This window comes from Trachinotus anak, unplaced genomic scaffold (genome assembly GCF_046630095.1).
Source record: "Trachinotus anak isolate AG129_WGS33_773 ecotype Australia unplaced genomic scaffold, CSIRO_AGI_Tana_v1 ptg000024l, whole genome shotgun sequence".
Taxonomy (NCBI): Eukaryota; Metazoa; Chordata; class Actinopteri; order Carangiformes; family Carangidae; genus Trachinotus; species Trachinotus anak.
Window position 1 is genome coordinate 5,572,968 of NW_027273875.1, and position 19,339 is coordinate 5,592,306.

General features: G+C 40.1%; 2 protein-coding genes across 4 annotated transcripts; both read left to right on the forward strand.

The window, feature by feature from the left end:
* Positions 1-612: 612 nt before the first annotated feature.
* cct8 (chaperonin containing TCP1, subunit 8 (theta)) lies at positions 613-7,883 on the forward strand. Of its 3 annotated transcripts, none has more exons than XM_071461193.1 (16): positions 613-772; positions 1,287-1,377; positions 1,494-1,573; positions 1,670-1,819; positions 1,970-2,150; positions 2,260-2,321; positions 2,402-2,539; positions 2,806-2,984; positions 3,319-3,385; positions 3,471-3,558; positions 3,664-3,779; positions 4,079-4,150; positions 4,293-4,457; positions 5,180-5,299; positions 6,382-6,515; positions 7,591-7,883. In XM_071461193.1, exons 1-15 carry the CDS (start codon positions 713-715, stop codon positions 6,487-6,489), a joined length of 1,677 nt encoding a protein of 558 aa, XP_071317294.1. In that variant the 5' UTR covers positions 613-712; the 3' UTR covers positions 6,490-6,515; positions 7,591-7,883. The 3 variants fall into 3 exon arrangements, with proteins under 3 accessions (XP_071317294.1, XP_071317295.1, XP_071317297.1); XM_071461194.1 differs by having other exon boundaries at positions 6,382-6,511; XM_071461196.1 differs by lacking the exon at positions 6,382-6,515.
* Positions 7,884-8,050: 167 nt separating this feature from the next.
* rskrb (ribosomal protein S6 kinase related b) lies at positions 8,051-18,426 on the forward strand. The gene is made up of 13 exons (XM_071461197.1): positions 8,051-8,683; positions 10,290-10,580; positions 10,664-10,747; positions 11,162-11,230; positions 12,107-12,176; positions 13,001-13,108; positions 14,533-14,573; positions 15,438-15,465; positions 15,771-15,860; positions 16,020-16,108; positions 16,454-16,564; positions 16,691-16,804; positions 16,914-18,426. Exons 1-13 carry the CDS (start codon positions 8,654-8,656, stop codon positions 17,148-17,150), a joined length of 1,362 nt encoding a protein of 453 aa, XP_071317298.1. The 5' UTR covers positions 8,051-8,653; the 3' UTR covers positions 17,151-18,426.
* The last annotated feature ends 913 nt before the right edge of the window (positions 18,427-19,339 follow it).

Genomic DNA, 19,339 nt, shown 5'->3' on the forward strand with positions numbered 1-19,339 from the left:
TTTCTGAAGAAAATAATTGTCAGACAAGGAAAATTGTTGGAGCCTTACAGGTCTCCTGTGATAGAATTAGACTGTTTTGTCTGTGGTTTTCTGTGTGTTTGTGTTTCTTGACACAGACAAAATGAAGCAATTTGATAAAACGCTACTTTACAACAAATGACCACTATATAATTTAAGAAAATTAAGGTGTCAAAACCAGATATTGATCAACACAGGGTACAAGACCAGGACCACAGGATGGAGGACGAACCTGTTATAGTTAACATATTGTTCTCCAGTAGTGCAAATTTCTAACAAATCTGCAATTAAACCAGTGATGTAGAGCCAAAGCATATGCAGTGAACCTGGAGCTTACGATCGCTATTCCACAAAATAATTACTATAACTTTTGATACTTAAACTTGCTGCATTTATGAATAATGGTAATATTGCTGCATTGACTTGTAACTAAATGAACTGGATATAGAAGAGTGAACATTTCTGCTGGCATATTCATGGCTATGAACCATTGGGACGACAGTGCCCCCCAGTGGTGGGTCATGGTCACAGCAGGCGAAACGCGAGTCGCCCAGTTTGTCCCTTGTTGCTACCTGTCATTAGCCCCACGCCTCGCTGAAGTCGCTCCTCCTCAGTCTCTCCGGCTTTGTACCCAGAGCTGAACCCACGCCGCGGCTACCTTCTCCAGGATCGCGGGGCTGCTAAGCATCGGAAAATGGCCCTCCACGTTCCCAAAGCTCCGGGCTTTGCCCAAATGTTGAAGGATGGTGCCAAGGTGAGGTTAAGTCAGCGCTTTGGAGCAGTTTGTAAGCTTTGAGTGAATTATTCTGAACTAGCATGCTAGCTAGCGTTAGCCCCTGAGTTAGCATCATGTGGGGAGAGTTCTAGAAAGAAGCCAGGCCGCTCGGAGCCGCTGGGACCGGGGATGCTAGCATGGGCTGAGTGCTGTTTGCTGAATTGACCCCTCTAGCAATTAAACATGTTGTGTATGCAAGGCAGTGAAAACTGATAGCGGTCACACCCAGTTAGTTAGCGTTTAGCTAACTGTCAGAGATGAGACTTTGATTGTCACCTCAGCTCACAGATGCTGATGCTTCCTGTTTTGGGTCAGCTTAGGCTTCAACACATCTTACATCTGCCCCTGCCAATGCAGCTTACTGTCCACACATTTTCCTGATAGACCCTTTCTTTAGTTATCAAGCAGAACACCAATAACTACTTCTCTGACTTGTAAATTACTGAAATATAATGTTGATTTTTTTTATTTTTTTTTTTTTCCTCTCATGCAGCACTATTCAGGGCTTGAAGAGGCAGTCTTTCGTAACATCAGAGCCTGTAAGGAGCTTTCTCAGACCACACGCACTGCCTACGGGCCAAATGGTAAGCAATATGATATATGTTTCTTTTAAGCCTTGTTTTTTATTTGATTTGTCAAAACTTATTTTAGTAGACAGTAAAATAAGTAATGGCCAAACTGTATCGTTGTTGTCTTCCAGGTATGAACAAAATGGTCATCAACCACTTGGAGAAGTTGTTTGTCACCAATGACGCGGCAACAATTCTCAGAGAGCTTGAGGTGAGGGAAACTAACATTTCTGTGCAACATACTGCATACTGGAATGATTTATACATGAGGTAATCCTACGGTTTTCTTGAATGTATGTTTTTGTAGGTGCAGCATCCAGCAGCCAAAATGATTGTGATGGCATCTCACATGCAAGAGCAGGAGGTCGGAGACGGTACAAACTTTGTCCTTGTGTTTGCCGGCGCTCTGCTGGAGCTGGCCGAGGAGCTGCTCAGGATGGGCCTGTCTGTGTCAGAGGTAAATAGACGGAGTCACTGGTCATCATCATGCCCTCTGTGCTGTGTAGATTATGTGAAGAGGGCAAGGGCTAAAGTGTTGGCAGTAAATATCAGGATTCAGTCGTGCTTTTGAAGGTGATAACAGAAATGTAAATGTATCTTTCCACAGGTGATTGAAGGTTATGAGATGGCATGTAGGAAGGCTCTGGAGATCCTGCCAGACTGCGTATGCTCCTCAGCCAAGAACCTCCATGATGTTAAGGAGGCTACATCTCTGATCCGTACAGCAGTCATGAGTAAACAGTATGGCAATGAGGACTTCCTTGCCAACCTCATCGCACAGGCCTGTGGTGAGTCAGCAATTCAGACTACCTAAACCAAATTAGGACTGTCGGCTCTGAAAGATAATTCACTTGATGACATTATTAACTTTCTATCCTTTACTGGTTTGTGCTACAGTGTCCATCTTCCCAGAGTCTGGCAATTTCAATGTTGACAACGTCAGAGTATGCAAGATTTTGGTAAGTAGCTTTACACATTGAATATATTTTGTCTTTTATGCATGATGTTTTCTCGAAGTTAACGCCAGTGATGTTTTCAGGGTTGTGGGGTGACAGCATCCTCCATGCTACATGGCATGGTTTTTAAGAAGGAGGCAGAGGGAGACATCACATCTGTTAAAGATGCAAAGATCGCAGTCTTCTCCTGCCCCTTTGACTGCATGGTGACAGAGACCAAGGTAATGAATACTGTAGATTAAATTCCTTCGATTCTTTGAAGAAATCTCACCAAGAAGTACAGTTAATGAAATTCTTTGCTCTAACGTGCTGGTGTGGTTTACTGTTCATTTTAGTCAGTTTCACATTTGGGCGAAAATGTTGGCCACACGATCTGAACCTGTTTTACCTCCCCAAAAAGTGGAAACTATGAAGAAATATGATTTTTTGAGGGGCTCTTGTGAAATCAAAGTAAATGGTGCTAACAGTGGTCTTCTCTGTCTCATAGGGCACAGTGCTGATAAAAAATGCACAGGAGCTCATGGACTTCAGTAAGGGAGAGGAGGATATGATGGAGGCCCAGGTGAAGGCTATCAAGGAGACTGGTGCCAACGTGGTGGTAACTGGGGGTAAAGTGGCTGACATGGCGCTACACTACGCCAACAAGTACAAGCTCATGGTAGTGAGGTAAGACCATTCTGCAAAAATATCTTATTACTTAAATTACGTAGAATAGCTTCATTTGACATTTATACTCTTCAGCTGCAGCGTGATTAAAGTCTTTACTTGCCTGCCCTTATTAAAATGTCATTCTAGGACCGCTGTCAGATATTCTCATTATCATGTGTTGGTTGTCAGGCATTTTTTTGTTGCATTAATCTGTAATTTTATGATTACTGAAAAAAAGAAAATCCACATGATTGATGACCATACTATGAATGTAGTGATATTGTCTTTATGCTATTGCATCTTTTTATCATGGGATACTTCCGAGCCTGAAATCCTCCTTTTTCCCCATCAGGCTTAACTCCAAGTGGGACCTCAGGAGGTTATGTAAGACTGTAGGAGCTGTAGCACTGCCCAGGATTGTGAGTCCAGTAATATTCCATTCTGGTCAGATCTTTGAACCATAATGAGCTATCGACCATTATATCATCTTTTGTGCTTTCTCAGACGGCTCCAACTCCTGAGGAGATAGGTCGCTGTGACAGCGTGTACCTGACAGAAGTGGGGGACACTCAGGTGGTGGTCTTCAAACATGGTAAATTACTATTTGCTCCAGTCTTCTGAGTCGTCGTTTGAAATCTGGTTTTTTTTGCTGAGTGTTAGGCTTAACATATTATTTGGTCTCGATTATTTCAAACAGAGAAAGAGGACAGTGCCATCTCTACAGTGGTGATCAGAGGCTCCACTGACAACCTGTTGGATGACATTGAGAGGGCTGTAGATGATGGAGTCAACACCTTCAAGGTTCTGGTCAGGGTAAGTCAGCACAATCAACCACTGAAGTATTTTTTAATAACTTTGTTAATAAGTCATATAAATGAAAGAGACTGTGAAAACGTATTTTGGTACTTTTGTCCGCAGACAAGATAAATATACTGCATTGCTAAGTGTCTCTTTCATTCTCTCAAGGAGTATTTAAAGTTGTTTGACTGTTGAGATAAACAATTGTTTTTTAATGCAACTCAACAGAACATAGCACAATGCATATACACCCCTTTTTCATTTACCATTTGTCCTGCACAGCATCTTCAATTTGTGTCATTCACTGTCTCTAGGACAAGCGACTGGTACCTGGAGCAGGAGCCACTGAGATTGAGCTGGCCAAACAGATCACTTCATATGGAGAGGTATGCAGGTTTAAGTGCAGTAGCTGAAATTGACTAGGTTCAGATTAACGCCTCTCCTGTTCTTTTTGCCCTCTTTGTCTTTACTGCATCACCTACTGATAAATTGCAGAAAACATGACTTCTGTTTTTCCCCTCTCTGTAGTCCTGCCCTGGTCTGGAGCAGTATGCCATTAAAAAGTTTGCCGAAGCCTTCGAGGCGCTGCCACGTGCACTGGCTGAGAACTCCGGCGTGAAGGGCAGTGAGCTGATCTCTAAACTGTACTCTGCGCATCATGAGGGAAACAAAAACATGGGCTTTGACATTGAGGTAACATAAGAATACCTGTATGACTTTATCATTATTTATTTAATAGATATATTGTCTAGAAAATCCAGCACATAAAAGTTCCTCTTATCAATTAAACATATATTTCAGCCAGCTTAATAAAAAAGTAGTAAAACTACCAAAAAGAACGAAGGGCTGCTTGTTCAGAACCAATATTGGCTCATGTGACCTTAAAATGTATTCATATTTGTTTGTCAACAAAGCCTCTGTTGTTAATAATGATAATTTTACTTCTTGAAGCCGTAGCTTTCTCTGGTTGCCAGGTTGATCCCATCAGAGAAAAATACTCATTTCTACAAATGTTTGAATACACTAATAATGTCAATCGCTACCAGGAAACTGGTCCACCAGTATGTGTGAAATTCACACAGAAACTCTTTGAAGAAAGTACCCTATGGTGCTGAAAAAAATGCAACGACAGTTACATACTTTTTAATGTTGTTGTTGCGATTTTGGCACATTACACTTAAAATCCTATATTATATGGTACGGTTAAGCATCCACTGTGGCGTGTAATATTCAGAAATGTAGCTGATATCTATGCTACGTACATTTTGTATAGGTTAATATTAATGAATATTTCAGGGTGTGTTTTCCTGAACACAGAGCAGCCCATTGTATTTGTATTTGTTTTTGAATGTGTTGAACTGCATGTTTGTGTGTTTGACTCTGACGACTGATGGTGGATGTGATGTTGTCTTCAGGGAGAAGGCCCCGCTGTGAAGGACATGCTTGAAGGTGGCATTCTGGAGCCTTACATGGTCAAACACTGGGGCATCAAACTGGCCACCAATGCTGCTATCACAGTACTTAGAGTTGACCAGGTTTGTTCACAAATACTCATGACACACATAATAACCATAATCAAAAGCAGCCGCAAAGTAAAAATGTACATGCAACCTCAAATGAATGTGGCTCCAGGATGATTTCATTATTTTTCTTAATGTCAACAAATCCTGTGAAAAGATTAAAATAAACAGTGTTAGTTTCTCTCTCAGTACTTTCCGACTCCTCTAAAAGCAGACGGGCACTGAAGGTCACAGCCAACGTTAGTGGTGCATTTGTTGGACTGTTTTAAGCCATAGATTAATACACATTTTGCGTGTGCATACACAGCAGCAGGACAGTGTATTTGGGATTGAGTATACTGTAAACTACAGTGCCCATTTTGGTCTTTTCATGGGCCACATGTTGACAGTGAGAAAGATATAGAATATTCCCATATCCTTTTACTCGGTCTACAGACAGTAAAAATGAGGCTCAGCATTTTGCTTTGCTGTTGCTAAATTAAATTGATTATCGTGAGGGTTTTAATTCAGCTTCATTTGTGGTGTCGAGCAGCTACAGCTACAACACAATTGGTGTCAACAAGTGTCGTGTCTTTACATTCAAGAGTTCCATTTATTTATTTGTAATTTTTACCCAAACATCTGGAGCCTGTACTTTGAATTAGTGGGTTAGTCAGCTCTCTTTTTCTAGTATCACAAAGCTGGCTCACTTTTAACCGGGGCAGATCTCCATGGTAACCTGTTAACCTAACCTGTTAACTTCAGAGGATCAGATCAAACCCTGTCAACAGCCTGACCGTTGATCACCAGGTCACTGGAAAAACCAAGTAATTCCTACAGGATCCCTGCAGGGACAAAAGAGTCTGTAACCAAGTGATAAATAATTAAGACAAAAAGCCATTTTTTTTAATAGATCAGTCGAATTGTTCTGCTGAGCCGGACTAAGTTGAACTTGTTTTGTTATAGAGGCCCCCGGCTTCAACATTTTCTTCTCTCTAATCAAGTTAATATACAAACAAATGTCTAACGTTCTTTTACTCAGCAGGTGACATGTTCTTGAGTGAATTAATAGCTCCAGGTAGTTAATGTTAGTGTGTGTGTACATATGTACAATCCAGATCATCATGGCTAAGGCTGCAGGGGGACCCAAGGCTCCCAAGCAGAGAGGCCATTGGGACAAGGACGGTTGGGATGAAGAGCCTGATAAATTTGACACTCATCATTAGAGGGCGCGCACACACACCCTCTGTCAGTAGGTCCTGGAATGCGTGTGTGTTTTTGACTCCAAACTCACACGGACGTACTCAATCACTCACCGAAAAATGTTTGTTTGTTGCCTGTCACTGCTAACACCGGGTGTGACACAAAGAATAATGCAGAGAAATTGTCTATAGCTGATTAGATTCAGCTGCTTCACAGATTCTTTTCAATAACACCAGGTGTGTCACTGATGGTGGACTAAACTTGCACAGAAAGGATACAGTGTGGTGTGTTAGCATGCTGCATGCACTTATGACCTCTCTTCTTTGCAGTTGGCGTTCTCAAGTTGCATGTAACATCATTTAATATAGAGGGAGCATGTAAACGAGATAAGAGGCTGAAGTGGCGTTGTTGTCTGAAGAGCATTTTCCTTGTAAGATGTACCCCAATCACTGTGAGGCCATTCTACTTCATCAGAAATGTGCACTCTCTAGATCTCAGCCCTCTTTCACAGTGACCTGTAGAGAACAGAGCATCCACTGCCTGTCCCCTGCTTTTTTTTTTTTTTTTTTTTTTTTTACCAAGATTATTCTAAGATTTGCATCTCGGACCTCGGTATCTCAATTTGGATAGATTTTGTGAAATGTGCCTAAAGTGCTGTAATTATTCCAGCACTGAAAATAAATGACGGGTTTTTGATCTGTCTTTGCGAAGGCCATTTAATTTAATCCCTTTTTTTTTTTTTTTTTTTTTTTTTGGGTCTTAAAAGCATTCATTGCCTGTGCTACATAATTTTTCTTTTTGTGGCACACATTCTCTTACAGTATACATATCCCCATATGTGCTCGTGAATATTTCATGACCATAGATGGCCCTGTAGAGATTCAAATCAGTTCTATGCATTTGTACTGTGTCAACCATTGCAAGTCAAGTGGATTTAAAAAGGGCTTAAACGTCCATGCTTGCTAAACCTAGACCTTTATGAAGCTGGATAAATAGTTTTTTTTTCCTGTGATGCTAACTCCTGTCTAACAAGTTTGCTTTAGAGTCAGAGCCCACAGCCTGCTGCTTGGATATCACAGCTTAGCCAGGACGGATTAAATGACTGCTGTGTTTTCTCCTCTCAGATCATCATGGCCAAACCAGCAGGGGGACCCAAAGCTCCCCAGGGCAGGAAGGACTTCGACGAGGATGACTGAATGTGATGCTGTCCATCTGATGCGCCTTTAACCCTGAACGCTCCCACACGGATTCACAAAACCCCTTTTCTACTTGTTTATTTAAAGCTCAACAGTTTGGTTTATTTTGTAGAAACTACCTTACAGTGGTAAACAAAGTCATATGTGAAAGTAAAATGTTTGGATGGCACTGTTTGCTTTTTATGTTCTTAGGTCCCAAATAAAAGGCACTTGCGCTGTCATGTCTTAGTTTGGATTGTGTTTTTGCTTCATTATGTCACTCAGCCGTGTCTTCATATATTCATGGCCATTGTTTCAACATAGATTTCAATATTTAATCTTATCCTGCTGAGAGTTTTTCAAGCGACTAAAGAGGAAAAATTTAAAATCAGGATGAGGCTGAGCTTCTATGACCCAAAACTGCTTTGCGTTTTCCATGTCACTTTAGTTGCATCTTCCCTCATCAGCATCGATCAGCTGCAGGTGACGCAAACATGCATGAAATCACCTCCACCCTGGCAGCAGAAATTATGCATGCACCGGTTTATTTTTAGACCAAGTGAACTGAAGAGTTGAACGGAGAGGTCCGTGCAAGATACATCAGTACGCACACTGCGCATTTATAGTTTTATTGCTGTTTTCTCAGCAAACTATGAGACCCGCCACAAAAATTATACAAAAGGTAATAGAGAGAAAACACCGCCTATTCGTGCACGGCGTTGGTCTGCAGGGGGGGCCGAACCGCGCCAGCTTGCGGTCTCATTGGATGGCGAAGACGTGGGCGGATTTGCGCTGACGTTGCCCACACTCGGGATTAACTTGTTTTTATGTCGCCATATCCATCACGTTTCGCCCAAGACGCCGCGATCACTTGTAGCTCGTTGACACAGAGCGTTAGAAAGCTTTCCCTGAGTCTCGACTTAGTCCGTGTTGTGCATGTGACTGGGGACAGGCTGCTGGATGAAGAGCAGACGTCGCACTGAGGGCACGGTGCCGATGTCCTGTCGCGCTGATGGGGGCCGACGGCAGCAAAACCAGGAAGGTGAGTTCAGGGAAAATCCTGGTTGCTAAGGTGTGACGCACGCAGGGGGGGTTCCTTGTTTCCATGGCGATGATTTGGTGCCTGAAATCACTATGGCAGAGAGCAGGTACCAATCCTGAGTGACTGTTTTTTACTGTTTTTTTTATTTATTTATTTTATATTGAGCTAAATTGTAAGCGAAATGCATAGTCATTGACAAATTCTTAGTTAATATCATACAATAAAAATCTTTTCTGTTAGTTTTTTGAAATGTTTTGTCTTTTTTTTTTTTTTTTACGCTCTTATTTTGAATTCAAGGTCGTCACACTTCCGGTATTGACATCCAAAGATCTATAGGCAATTGAACAGCTTTTAACAAAGTGAATTATAGCCCAACGTCGGCCATCTTCTGGTCAGATGTCAGGATGATGTCAGTAATTTCAGCTGAGTAACTATAGATGTGGCCATGTGTCCCTTGATTTTGATAATAACATCCCGCATGGTTGATTACACACATCTTGCTCCACAGAGCATCAGATCTGCTGTGCAGCACAAGGCCCCAGGAGGAAAAGGGGTTGTGTGACTGTGTGACTGCAAACTGAATGTACACCATCTATTTCTTTTTCTCTTGATAAATCACAAACGAGAGCAGGAACAGTTAAATGAAACTAATCTGTTGGCCACCGAGCACCACTGATGTCTTTTCCCTTTAAACATTTGCATTAAAGATTTTGAATAATTTTACACAAATCTACTGTCATTAATGGGCTTATGTAAATCCTAATTTAAACATGCATGATCCTGTAAACACAAAAACAATCATGTTTTGTGTCTCAAAGACAAATTGGTGGCAGTCTAATAGATATTATAGCTGCTTTACATTTGTCTTTTTGCCAAATGAGTTTCACTGTAACATAAGCTACTGTAACTCTATTAGCACTCACTAGTACTCAAACTAATACTCAAAAATAGAATACTTAAAAAAAAATAAAACACTGACAACATATAGGGTTGTATATCCACTTTCTATAAAATTATGTTACTCCACCATTGATCAGCGCTGGGAAAAAATGGCCCCCAGATGTACTTAATTGCAGACTCTTGCAGTATATATATACATCTAATTGCTTAAGTGGAGTTGGTCCAGCAGCAGAGGTGCTGTGTTTGCACTCAGCAGCTCCCCAGTGTGTGAATATGAAGCAATGCTTAGAAAACATTCCCTGGTTAGATAGTGAAAAATAAACATATTTTAAAAAAAAAAAAAAAAAAAAAAATATGTTTGTCCTGCACTGATTATACCACCTCTGTTGGTTCAGGAGTTTATGTTCTATGAAATCCCAAAAGGTCAAGTTAAAAAAATTGCTTTAGCATTGCACGCCAAACTCGATAAGTGCTGATACTTGTCCTTGCATAATAGAGACCCAATATTGTCAAATGAACAGTCCCTGGATTAACACAGTCTGTCAGTTTGAAACTCTAGCAATTGGCCTTATAATATATTGGTCACATGAAAGTATTCTTTTTCAAATGTCAGAGAGCACTGTCATTATCCAAAATCATTACTCCACAGTGCTATAAGTTACTTTTCTTTCTCTTGGTGCGTTTTCCCCCTTGTCCCCCCCTACAGAGGCACATTGAAGGGCAAGAGGATGAGCACTTCCCATCTGGATGGCGTGGCTTCCTCTCAAGCATGGGTCTGTCTATCCCAGCAGGCCTCTGTCGCCTGGCCCCACCTGCCCTGCGTCTGGGCCAGCGTCGAATGCTCCAAGGCAAGTCCCCTGAAATCCCAGAACACGTCCTGAGGTTGGCAGGAGTCGGCCCAGACAGGCTGAGAGCAGAATGGAGCCTGCCAGGGTTTATTACCATGTTCCTGCCTGAATTCCCCCACAGAACTGTGCCTGGGCATGAACACTTTCAGGTAGACCTCCATCCCATCACAGACACCGATAATATGTACGGCTTGATAGACATAATACATTACTTGTGTTTTCACTCCACCAGGTGTTAGGTTACATCGCCAAAGGTTCCTTTGGACCCATTCTGAAAGTGAAGGACAAGGCCAAACAGAAAACATATGCTGTCAAAGTGAGTCCTCTGCCTGAATCTCACATTTTAAATGTGTTTATTTGAGTGATCAAATCCGTGAATGAACAGCCAGTTTATTAATTCATGAAAGTAGCACGTGCAAATTCACTAATATACAAAGTGACTATTTGTAGTTTTGTGCTGGCAAAACATTTAAAGACTATGATGTCCGTAAAAACTAACGAGAAATTTCTTTCAGTAGTAAAAATTGCCCTCAATTACCTTATTATCCAATCCAACCAATTATTTTTAAGGCCACAATGTCCTCATTAAATATTAGGTCAATGCGGTCTCTAACATAAAAACTGGATGTAGTAAACTATAATTATATAATAAATATTTGTGAAAATCATTACAGTCCCGTGTGAATCCAGTGTAGTGTTATCTCAGGTCAGTATTTCTGTCGGTCAACAGGTTATACCTAAATCAGAGATTCTGAGACACGGGGTCTTGGAGCAGTCGAAAGAAGAAGTTATAGTACAGGTAAGTACCAAGAACAGGCACCAAGAATCATGGCATTTGTATATTTAAGAAACAATAAAGTCTTCAAAGTTTGTGGACACTAATAAATGCCTCTGAAAAGACTTGATTTCAGAAATAGTAAATACATCACGCAAATTCATCAATATCCCCTTTAAAGAAAAACAGGATTGACATATTAGGTTTTCTAGCTGTCGAATGTAAAAGCATTGAGAGGTTATACTCAACCATTCACTATAAAAACATATAGTTGTGTTTTTAAATCTAGACTTAAGACCCATCTTTTTAGTTTTGTTCCATTTTTCTTTCTTTTTCTTTTTTTTTTTTTTTTGCTTGTCCTTCCGTTACCTGAAAAGTGCTTTAAATTGAATTATTATTAATTGAGTAGTAGAGTATGAGGAGAAGAAAACATAAACCGACCTTCTATTTGCAATCACCAACTATTTAACTCAGCTATTCAAGGTTTAAAAATAGGTGAAAAATAGCTTAAAGTATGTTTTTATGCAGATGATGTATTCTTATACATCTCTGATTAATTAATTGTCTAAACCTTGGCAGAATGTATTAAGCTACAGTATAAATAAAATGTGAGTAAGACTGAACTTATGTTGTGACACCTTGTCAGCTATGTTGTGGGAAGCATGCTCATTTAGTCAGAGGAGTTTTTTTTATTTGCCCTTTCCTCAAAAATTATGCATCTGTAATGTCTCATTTGAAGCATTTTATGTCAGATTTCAAGGCCAAAAGTTATTACATTTGTGAGAGAATACATATCTCAGAAATCCAGCTGGACCCAATCAAGAAAAAAAATATGGAGTTCTCTTTGATCGATGGCCAGAAGTGAGATTTTCCAGGTTGACCTTTGACCTTTGCCTGCAGCGTCAGGTTCGCCACCCATTTGTCCATGATCTCCAGGACTGCTGGCAGACACAGCGCCACCTCTACATTAGTGAGTCAGCCAGAGACCAGTGACCCAATCCAACCCAGATCCACTATCCAAATCCCTTCACTCCACTTTTTTTCACCACTTGTAGTCTTTGTCCAGGATCTACCCACAATCCTCAACCAGACACCTAGAACACAATGACCAATGGTGTTTTGTTTTGTGCAAAGCCTAGAAACACAAACTTTACCGCACTCCTCAAACCCTGCAACCCCAAACTAACACTCCCTGTGCATCCTGTAGCTGCTTCGCCCCCTTTTTTCTTCCCCTCCAGAGCATTTACCCTTTTTTCCAGATCAGTCAGTGACTCAGAAAGTGTGACCCAGTTTGTTTGCTTCCCCACCCCCTGTGAAAAGACAGCGTGTTAGCCCCGGGACCAGATGTTGAATACTGCTGCTCAACCAGAATACATGTGTCACATTTAAAAGAAAGGACGCCTCTGCTTGCTTAAATGGTGAATCACCACTGAATCACATCTTTTAAGTCATAAATATAGATATGGAGCATAAGCGTCAAAAAATATTATTATATCCAATTAGAGAAGGCTGATCCATTCTTCCAGATACACCCATCTATATATTTCTGCAACCCCCCAGCCCACTTTGTATCTTTATTTTTCAAAACAGACTGGCTAAAACAGCCTACAATAAATTGCCTTTGTTTGGTTTGTAGAGGAAAATAGTTTAACACTGTCCTCACTTCCAGATTACTCTCCCTTTTCCTAATTTCTTTCACCAGTGTGCGTTCCACATCCCGCTGACCTTCACTACCCCTCTACACCTCACATCACACGGCGAAGGCATGTTTTAATGCTGTTCTTACTCTTGTAGTGTGCGACTACTGCAGCACAGGAGACCTGTACACCTATTGGCAGATGATTGGTCAGTTCACCGAGGACACGGTCCGAGTGTTTGCAGCAGAGCTGGGATGTGCACTTGGTGAGTACGTTGTATTAAGAGAAATGGTTTAACTGGGTTGCATAGAGTGAACGTTTTGGAATTATTACATATAAATTTGTATTAACATATACTTAATAACACACAAATCATTGTCTTGTTCTGTTATTTATATTGAAAACTTCGTTTACAGTGTAGGCTGGAAAAGGTATGTGAACCTCTCAGCTAATAACATCAACAAAAGCTAATTGGAGTCAGTCGTTATCAAACCTGGAGTACAGTCAATGAACAAAATTGGAGATGTGGGTTACAGCTACTTTGACCTTTAAAAAACATGCCAATATTTTGAGTTTGCTATTCACAAGAAAGATCTCAGAAGATTATGAAGATAGTTATGATCAGGAGTAGTTGATTTAAATCTCACAGAGATGATTTAGGTCTGTGGCTACTCTCCCTAGAAGTGGACATCCAGCTAAGATGACTCCAAAGGCACAATGCAGAATGATCAAATCATGCCATTCATCTTCAAAAAAAAAAATATGGCTGCACCCTTGAAGTTTGCCAAAGAGCCCCCTCACACTCCACAACACTACTGAGAAAATGTTTTCTGGACAGGTTGAATTGTTTGAGGAGAACATGCAGCACTATGTATGGTGTAAAACGGGAACTGCATACCAACATGAAAACATCATCCCAGAGGTGAAGTAGAGTGAAGGGAGCATCATGATTTGATCCTGCTTTGCTGCCTCTGGGCCTGGATAGCTCACCATCATCGAGGGGAAAATGAATTCCCAGGTTTATCAAGGTAGCAAAGATGATGTCATCTGCTGAAGCTTAATAGTAGCTGGGTGATGCAGCAGGGCAATGACCGTAAACATCAACATAGATCTACTACAGAATGACTTCAGACCAGTCAGAGCCCAGACATGATGGTGTTGAATGACCTGAAGAGACAAAATTCCTCCTTAACATTGTGCAGGTCTGATCTGCAGCTACTGGAAGAGCTTGTTTGAGGTTGTTGGTGCCACAGCAGCTTTGATCAATTATTAAATTGTAGGGTTCACTTCCTTTTTACACCAGCACTGCAAATGTTTAATAGGTGTATTCAGTAAACACCCAGATGATTATGATTACTTGCATGTTATTTGCTTAAGCACAATGTATTTGTAGAAGATTAAATCACATTTAATGCTGAAAACCAGGTTTAAATAAAAAGTTACTCTTTTTTGCCAATGTATTATACACTTCACCTTTCTCCTCCAATAAGAATTAGATCAGACTTGTCTACATGAAAGTTTCCATAGTTATTTAATTGTAAGTACTTAAAAAAGGACGCCTAATTAAAATGAGATGACCTCTCAAAGGATCTCCCACAGCAACAAGACAGTGCCAGGGATTTTAATATGGCAGTAGGAAGACAGAGTGATGGATTTATGTTTTTGTTCTTCTTTGTTGTCTTTTCAAAGGCTTTCTGCATGACTTTGGAATTGTCCACAGAGATGTGAAGGTAAGACGTGAGGGGAATTCTCAAGTTTGGGACCCAACATCAGTATTTACTTAACAGGTTTTTTTTCACATTGTGTCAAACAACTGGCCCATCTAACATGAGATTATAAGACACAGCTATGTATCAAACATAAAAAATTGACAAAACACAAAACCAAACACAAAACATTAATGATGTAGCATTACATATACACACTGCATAGCATTAGGTAACACGTTTATGTGCAAAATTTCATGTAAATTGTGCACCAAATAGCAGAAGAAAGAAGAGAAAATGCTGCAAGCCTGAAATTTATCCTGATAAACGGCTTTTTCCCTCGTCTCCCTACTTACATGTTCCACATGTGGACAGAAGACTCAGCAGTCTTTGTGCAGCATCCACGTTTAAAAAATCTATTTCTGTTTTCATCTGACTAAACAATATTGTGCATGGTTCCCAGTAAAAACCTCACCAGACTGAATGCTTTATAGTTAAGAAATTTTAAACGATGACCTTAAGGTTGTGACTTTTGAACCAGTTTGGAGTAGATCCATTCATTAACAAAAAATATTCTCTAATCTGTCAACACAAATTGTTAATTCCTGTTTGTTCGTCCTTACATTGATGCTTTCATGTGTTAAACCCCTTTAAAAAAATCCTATATATCCTATAGATATATTTTATCAAAGCAGAATTCTATTGAAATGTATCAGTAAAGCAGATAATATATGTCGAATTGTTAAAATTTAATTTAATTTGATTTAATGAGAATAAGAAATCCAAGGCTCTGGAAAATCATCCACTTTCTTAATAAAGTTAATAGAGTTCACCGAGTGGTGAATATGGATGGGTGTCTAATTCAGTGTTTTTGGCACTTTTGTGTAGATGGAGAATATCCTGCTGACAGACAATGGTGAGTAAAAACTTGTCCCCAGCAGAGAGCAGCATAGCTCTGGTATGCAAGAGAAGCACAGAAGCTTCCAGAGAACATCCTGACTGTGTGCCGCTCCCAGTCAATACACATTAATACAAACAGTACATCTTTTAGCACTGAGGTGGAATGGCCTGTGTATCCAGTTACATTCACTAAGGAGATCAGCTTATAGCCGGAATATATAAATATTTCACAAGAGTTATAACTGCACCAATAAGAGGAATCTGAATTCAGGGCCTCATGTAGCATGCTCATAATGATGTAGAGAAAATGCTCTGTTCTAGGACACCTCCGCTTAGCTGACTTTGGTTTGTCCCGTCGCCTGGAGAGAGGAGGACGAGCCTTTACGATCTGTGGAACAATCCAATATATGGGTGAGAAATATAGTGAATCCACCTCTGTAGCTAATTCCTGCCAGAGCTGCAGATGCTGGGACATATGAGACTAACACACACTGCATTTTAAATGTATTATTCTGAGAAACAAATATATTCAATATATATAGAAATATATATGCTCTGTCTGCTCTGCAGCCCCCGAGGTGCTGAGTGGTGGACCCTATAACCATGCAGCTGATTGGTGGTCACTGGGAATTCTGCTCTTCTCATTGGTTACTGGGAAGGTGAGCTCTTGTTGCCAGTAGGCTCACTATGTCTTGCATGATAAGCTGGTGATATTACTCACGATTACTCTTCCAGTGACACAGCTGAGCTTGAATTTTGCTGTAAAATGAAGACTGTGTGAAATGCATTTGATGCTTGTTTCATGGGGTCATTTTACACATTTTTCTGGGTTTTCCTGTAAGTTCTGTGAAAACGACATCATTTTAGATTCAATTATCTAAATTTAAAAGGCTCAGATGTTTTTTCTATTCTTATGTGACTCAGAAAAGTGGAACATATGTCAAATTTCTAAAAATGGAAACACCCTAAATTATTATTCTTCATGTGCCTCCAACTCTCCTCAGTTCCCTGTGCCTCCAGAACCAGACCACTGCACCATGCTCAGGAAAGTGAGGGGCTTTCCTTACGAAATGCCTCTTAGCTTCAGCCCCCCACTTGCCTTGCTAATAACCGAGGTAATTACACAAGGTGTATTCATTTTGACCCAACACTGCACTACTGAATATTTGACGACATATGTCAGGGACTAGGTTTGTCTTGTTTGATGTCATATCACGATCTATATCTGTTTGTCTGCCCAGCTTCTGTGCAAGACTCCCTCCCGCCGCCTGAGGACCCTCGATCGTTTCAAACGCCAAACCTTCTTCCATGGAACAACTTTTGACCTCACTCTGCTGCAGCGCCAGCCTGTGGAGGTAGTAAATGAACGTCTGGATGCAGACAGTTCAAACATGAGTGAGATTGTTGAGAAATGTTCAATATGCAAGCAAAGTGAAGTGACTTTTCCTCATCATCTCTGTCCAGGTGATTCTGGAGCTGAGAGAGAGACCGGACCGAGCCGCCAAAGCTCGACGAGGACTCACTTTGTCTCTGCAACCTCTTAAAGGCTTCGACTATGACTCACTGCTCAGCCCTCCAGCCACACCAGACACACAGTTGGATGCAGACACACAAACTCACACAGTTGCACCGCTGCCAGGCCCGGCACTCCCACTGCAGCCCGCTCAGGAAAAAGGTCCGCGCAGGGAAGTGTTTGTGTGATGGACTTTGACAGTATGATGACTAACACACTAAAGGTAAAGGCCTACATAAATGTACTTCTGCACACTTATTCACACAGGTGTGGTGCGCCTTGGAAAACGTCTTATTTAGCACAAGCCAAAATAGCTGATTATGATTTTATTGGATCTATAGTTTAGAAGGGAATGATTTAATTGAGTAAAGACACTACTTTCCCACTTGTATTGGCAAATTTTTATCATTTTTGTGATGTGCTAAGCACTATTTATCTCTTATTTTGACTTGTTTGCCTTGCTCCAATGAGCACCTTTTCAAGCCTACTGTATTTGCTCAACAGTTGTGCAAGAAAGATTGAGCTATTGTCTGTCTACTTCAGTTTCCCAGTGACTGGTCATGGTTGCCCTGTTAGTTCATACTGTACGACTGCTATCAAATTGACCCCACACGGAAAAGTCATGCTGGTTGAAGACAATGCACCAAATTCCTTTTTTTTTTTTTTTTTTTTAAAGCAAGTTATGTGTAGTTAAGTAGACATCCAACCAAAACCTTATAACAAAGTGAGTGAGTGAGTGTATAGCTTATGCCTTTGTTTTCATGTAGCGTGATTATGAAAATGTCGTGGCAGAAGTAGACAGAAGAAACTCATCGCCTCATATTATGCGTTGGTCCTTATTTTCAAACCTGTCCTCTACCTTTATTCATGCTGCTGCACAACCTTTCCCAAACTTAAACTTTACTGCCTGAATTCTGTTGCAGCAGAAACGTTTCTCCTCTTCGACTATGTAAAAATCATGCAAGCATCACAACACCAGATCAAGATGTGTACACTTTCAACGTCTACTTTTTCATTTATAACCTGCGACTCAGGGGAGCACTCACTGGTTTTCCCAAGTCAGCCTTGATTTTGACTCCAGGATGGCTGTACAGATCTGAGCTGGGACAGTAAAGGTTGATTGAATAACACTATCGTTTATCTCCAGTTAACATTTTGATAGATACAGGGCTTTTTCTATTATCCAAGGCTATCCTAGCCAGTAATCGCACCTTTAAGCACTTTCCTGATCATCAGATTATATTATGATTTTGTAAAGTATGCCCTGATGTGTACCCAGAATGCCTCACATGTGTGATCCTGAGCTTGCTTTTTTTTTGTCACAAAAATGCTTATTTATAATTCCTCTTTACAAAGTTTATATGAGTATTTTGGATGCTATTTGATGTTATATGTTATGTTATTATGTATTTTTGTAATTAACATGTAGCACAGATGGAATATTAAACTCTTACTGTACAGTGACCTGCTGATTTTGCCTGCATTTGAATGCTTGAAGAAAGAGAGACAGAGAGAAGGTGCACTGAAATAGTTTTCGACATAACAGTCAGTGATGTTGAAAATCATCATTACTTCAGTTTTCATGGCATGACTGTATTTAGTTGAGAAATCACATTTTGCAAAGTATCCAGTAGCGGACATTTAGTTAAGTTTGCATTGTTGTAACATAGTATACATAGTATTAACATAATCAGGCAGTATTATAGTACCACTTTCACACCTCAAGCATTTCTCAGAAGAAAGAGAAAAACATCAATGCTAAAACTCAGTACCATTATACATTAGATGGCCCACTGTCTTGCAAAAGGGAGCAAGCATAGATAAATAAATATAGATAAATATCTGGGTGATTATTTATAGTCTCTTTGGATTGAGACCTCTGATCTCTTTCAAAATAAAACAGCAAACCTGAAATATAAAAAAAAATCCAGTTATTACAGTTTTGAGGCTGTTTAATTTTGGGTCTGACACTGATAATCATTCAGCTGTTTCATTGTTTGTTTGTTTCATCAAGCTTTTTTTCTTGTTGCGCTGATAAAATTAAAAAGGTGCATTAATGTTTAATACAACAAGGGATAAAAGCAAAAATTAATCAATGAAATGAGAGACAAAATGCATTGAATATAAGTTAAAAGTTAAATAACTATAAAAAAATAAATAAAAAACGAGGAAAGAGGGAACCTAAAAACTTCCATTTGTGTGTAAAGAATTTTGCAAATAAAATTTAAAAAGTTAACAACATAGCAACAAATGATAGCTTTAACAGTCTAAATCAGGCCGAGATATCATTGATCAGAGCAAAAGACTAAATGGATATATGTTTCACCATAACCACAAAAAGAACTTAGCAACATCCACATGTCTTTGACTTTATCAA

Bases quoted from the DNA above. Each gene is read 5' to 3' on its own strand.
- cct8 (XM_071461193.1), top strand. From the start codon at position 713: ATGGCCCTCCACGTTCCCAAAGCTCCGGGCTTTGCCCAAATGTTGAAG. The intron at 2,985-3,318 runs GTAAGACCATTC...TTTCCCCATCAG, and splicing joins TACAAGCTCATGGTAGTGAG to GCTTAACTCCAAGTGGGACC. The intron at 5,300-6,381 runs GTTTGTTCACAA...TGTACAATCCAG, and splicing joins CAGTACTTAGAGTTGACCAG to ATCATCATGGCTAAGGCTGC.
- rskrb (XM_071461197.1), top strand. From the start codon at position 8,654: ATGGGGGCCGACGGCAGCAAAACCAGGAAG. The intron at 10,581-10,663 runs GTAGACCTCCAT...TCACTCCACCAG, and splicing joins CTGGGCATGAACACTTTCAG to GTGTTAGGTTACATCGCCAA. The intron at 16,109-16,453 runs GTGAGCTCTTGT...AACTCTCCTCAG, and splicing joins TCTCATTGGTTACTGGGAAG to TTCCCTGTGCCTCCAGAACC.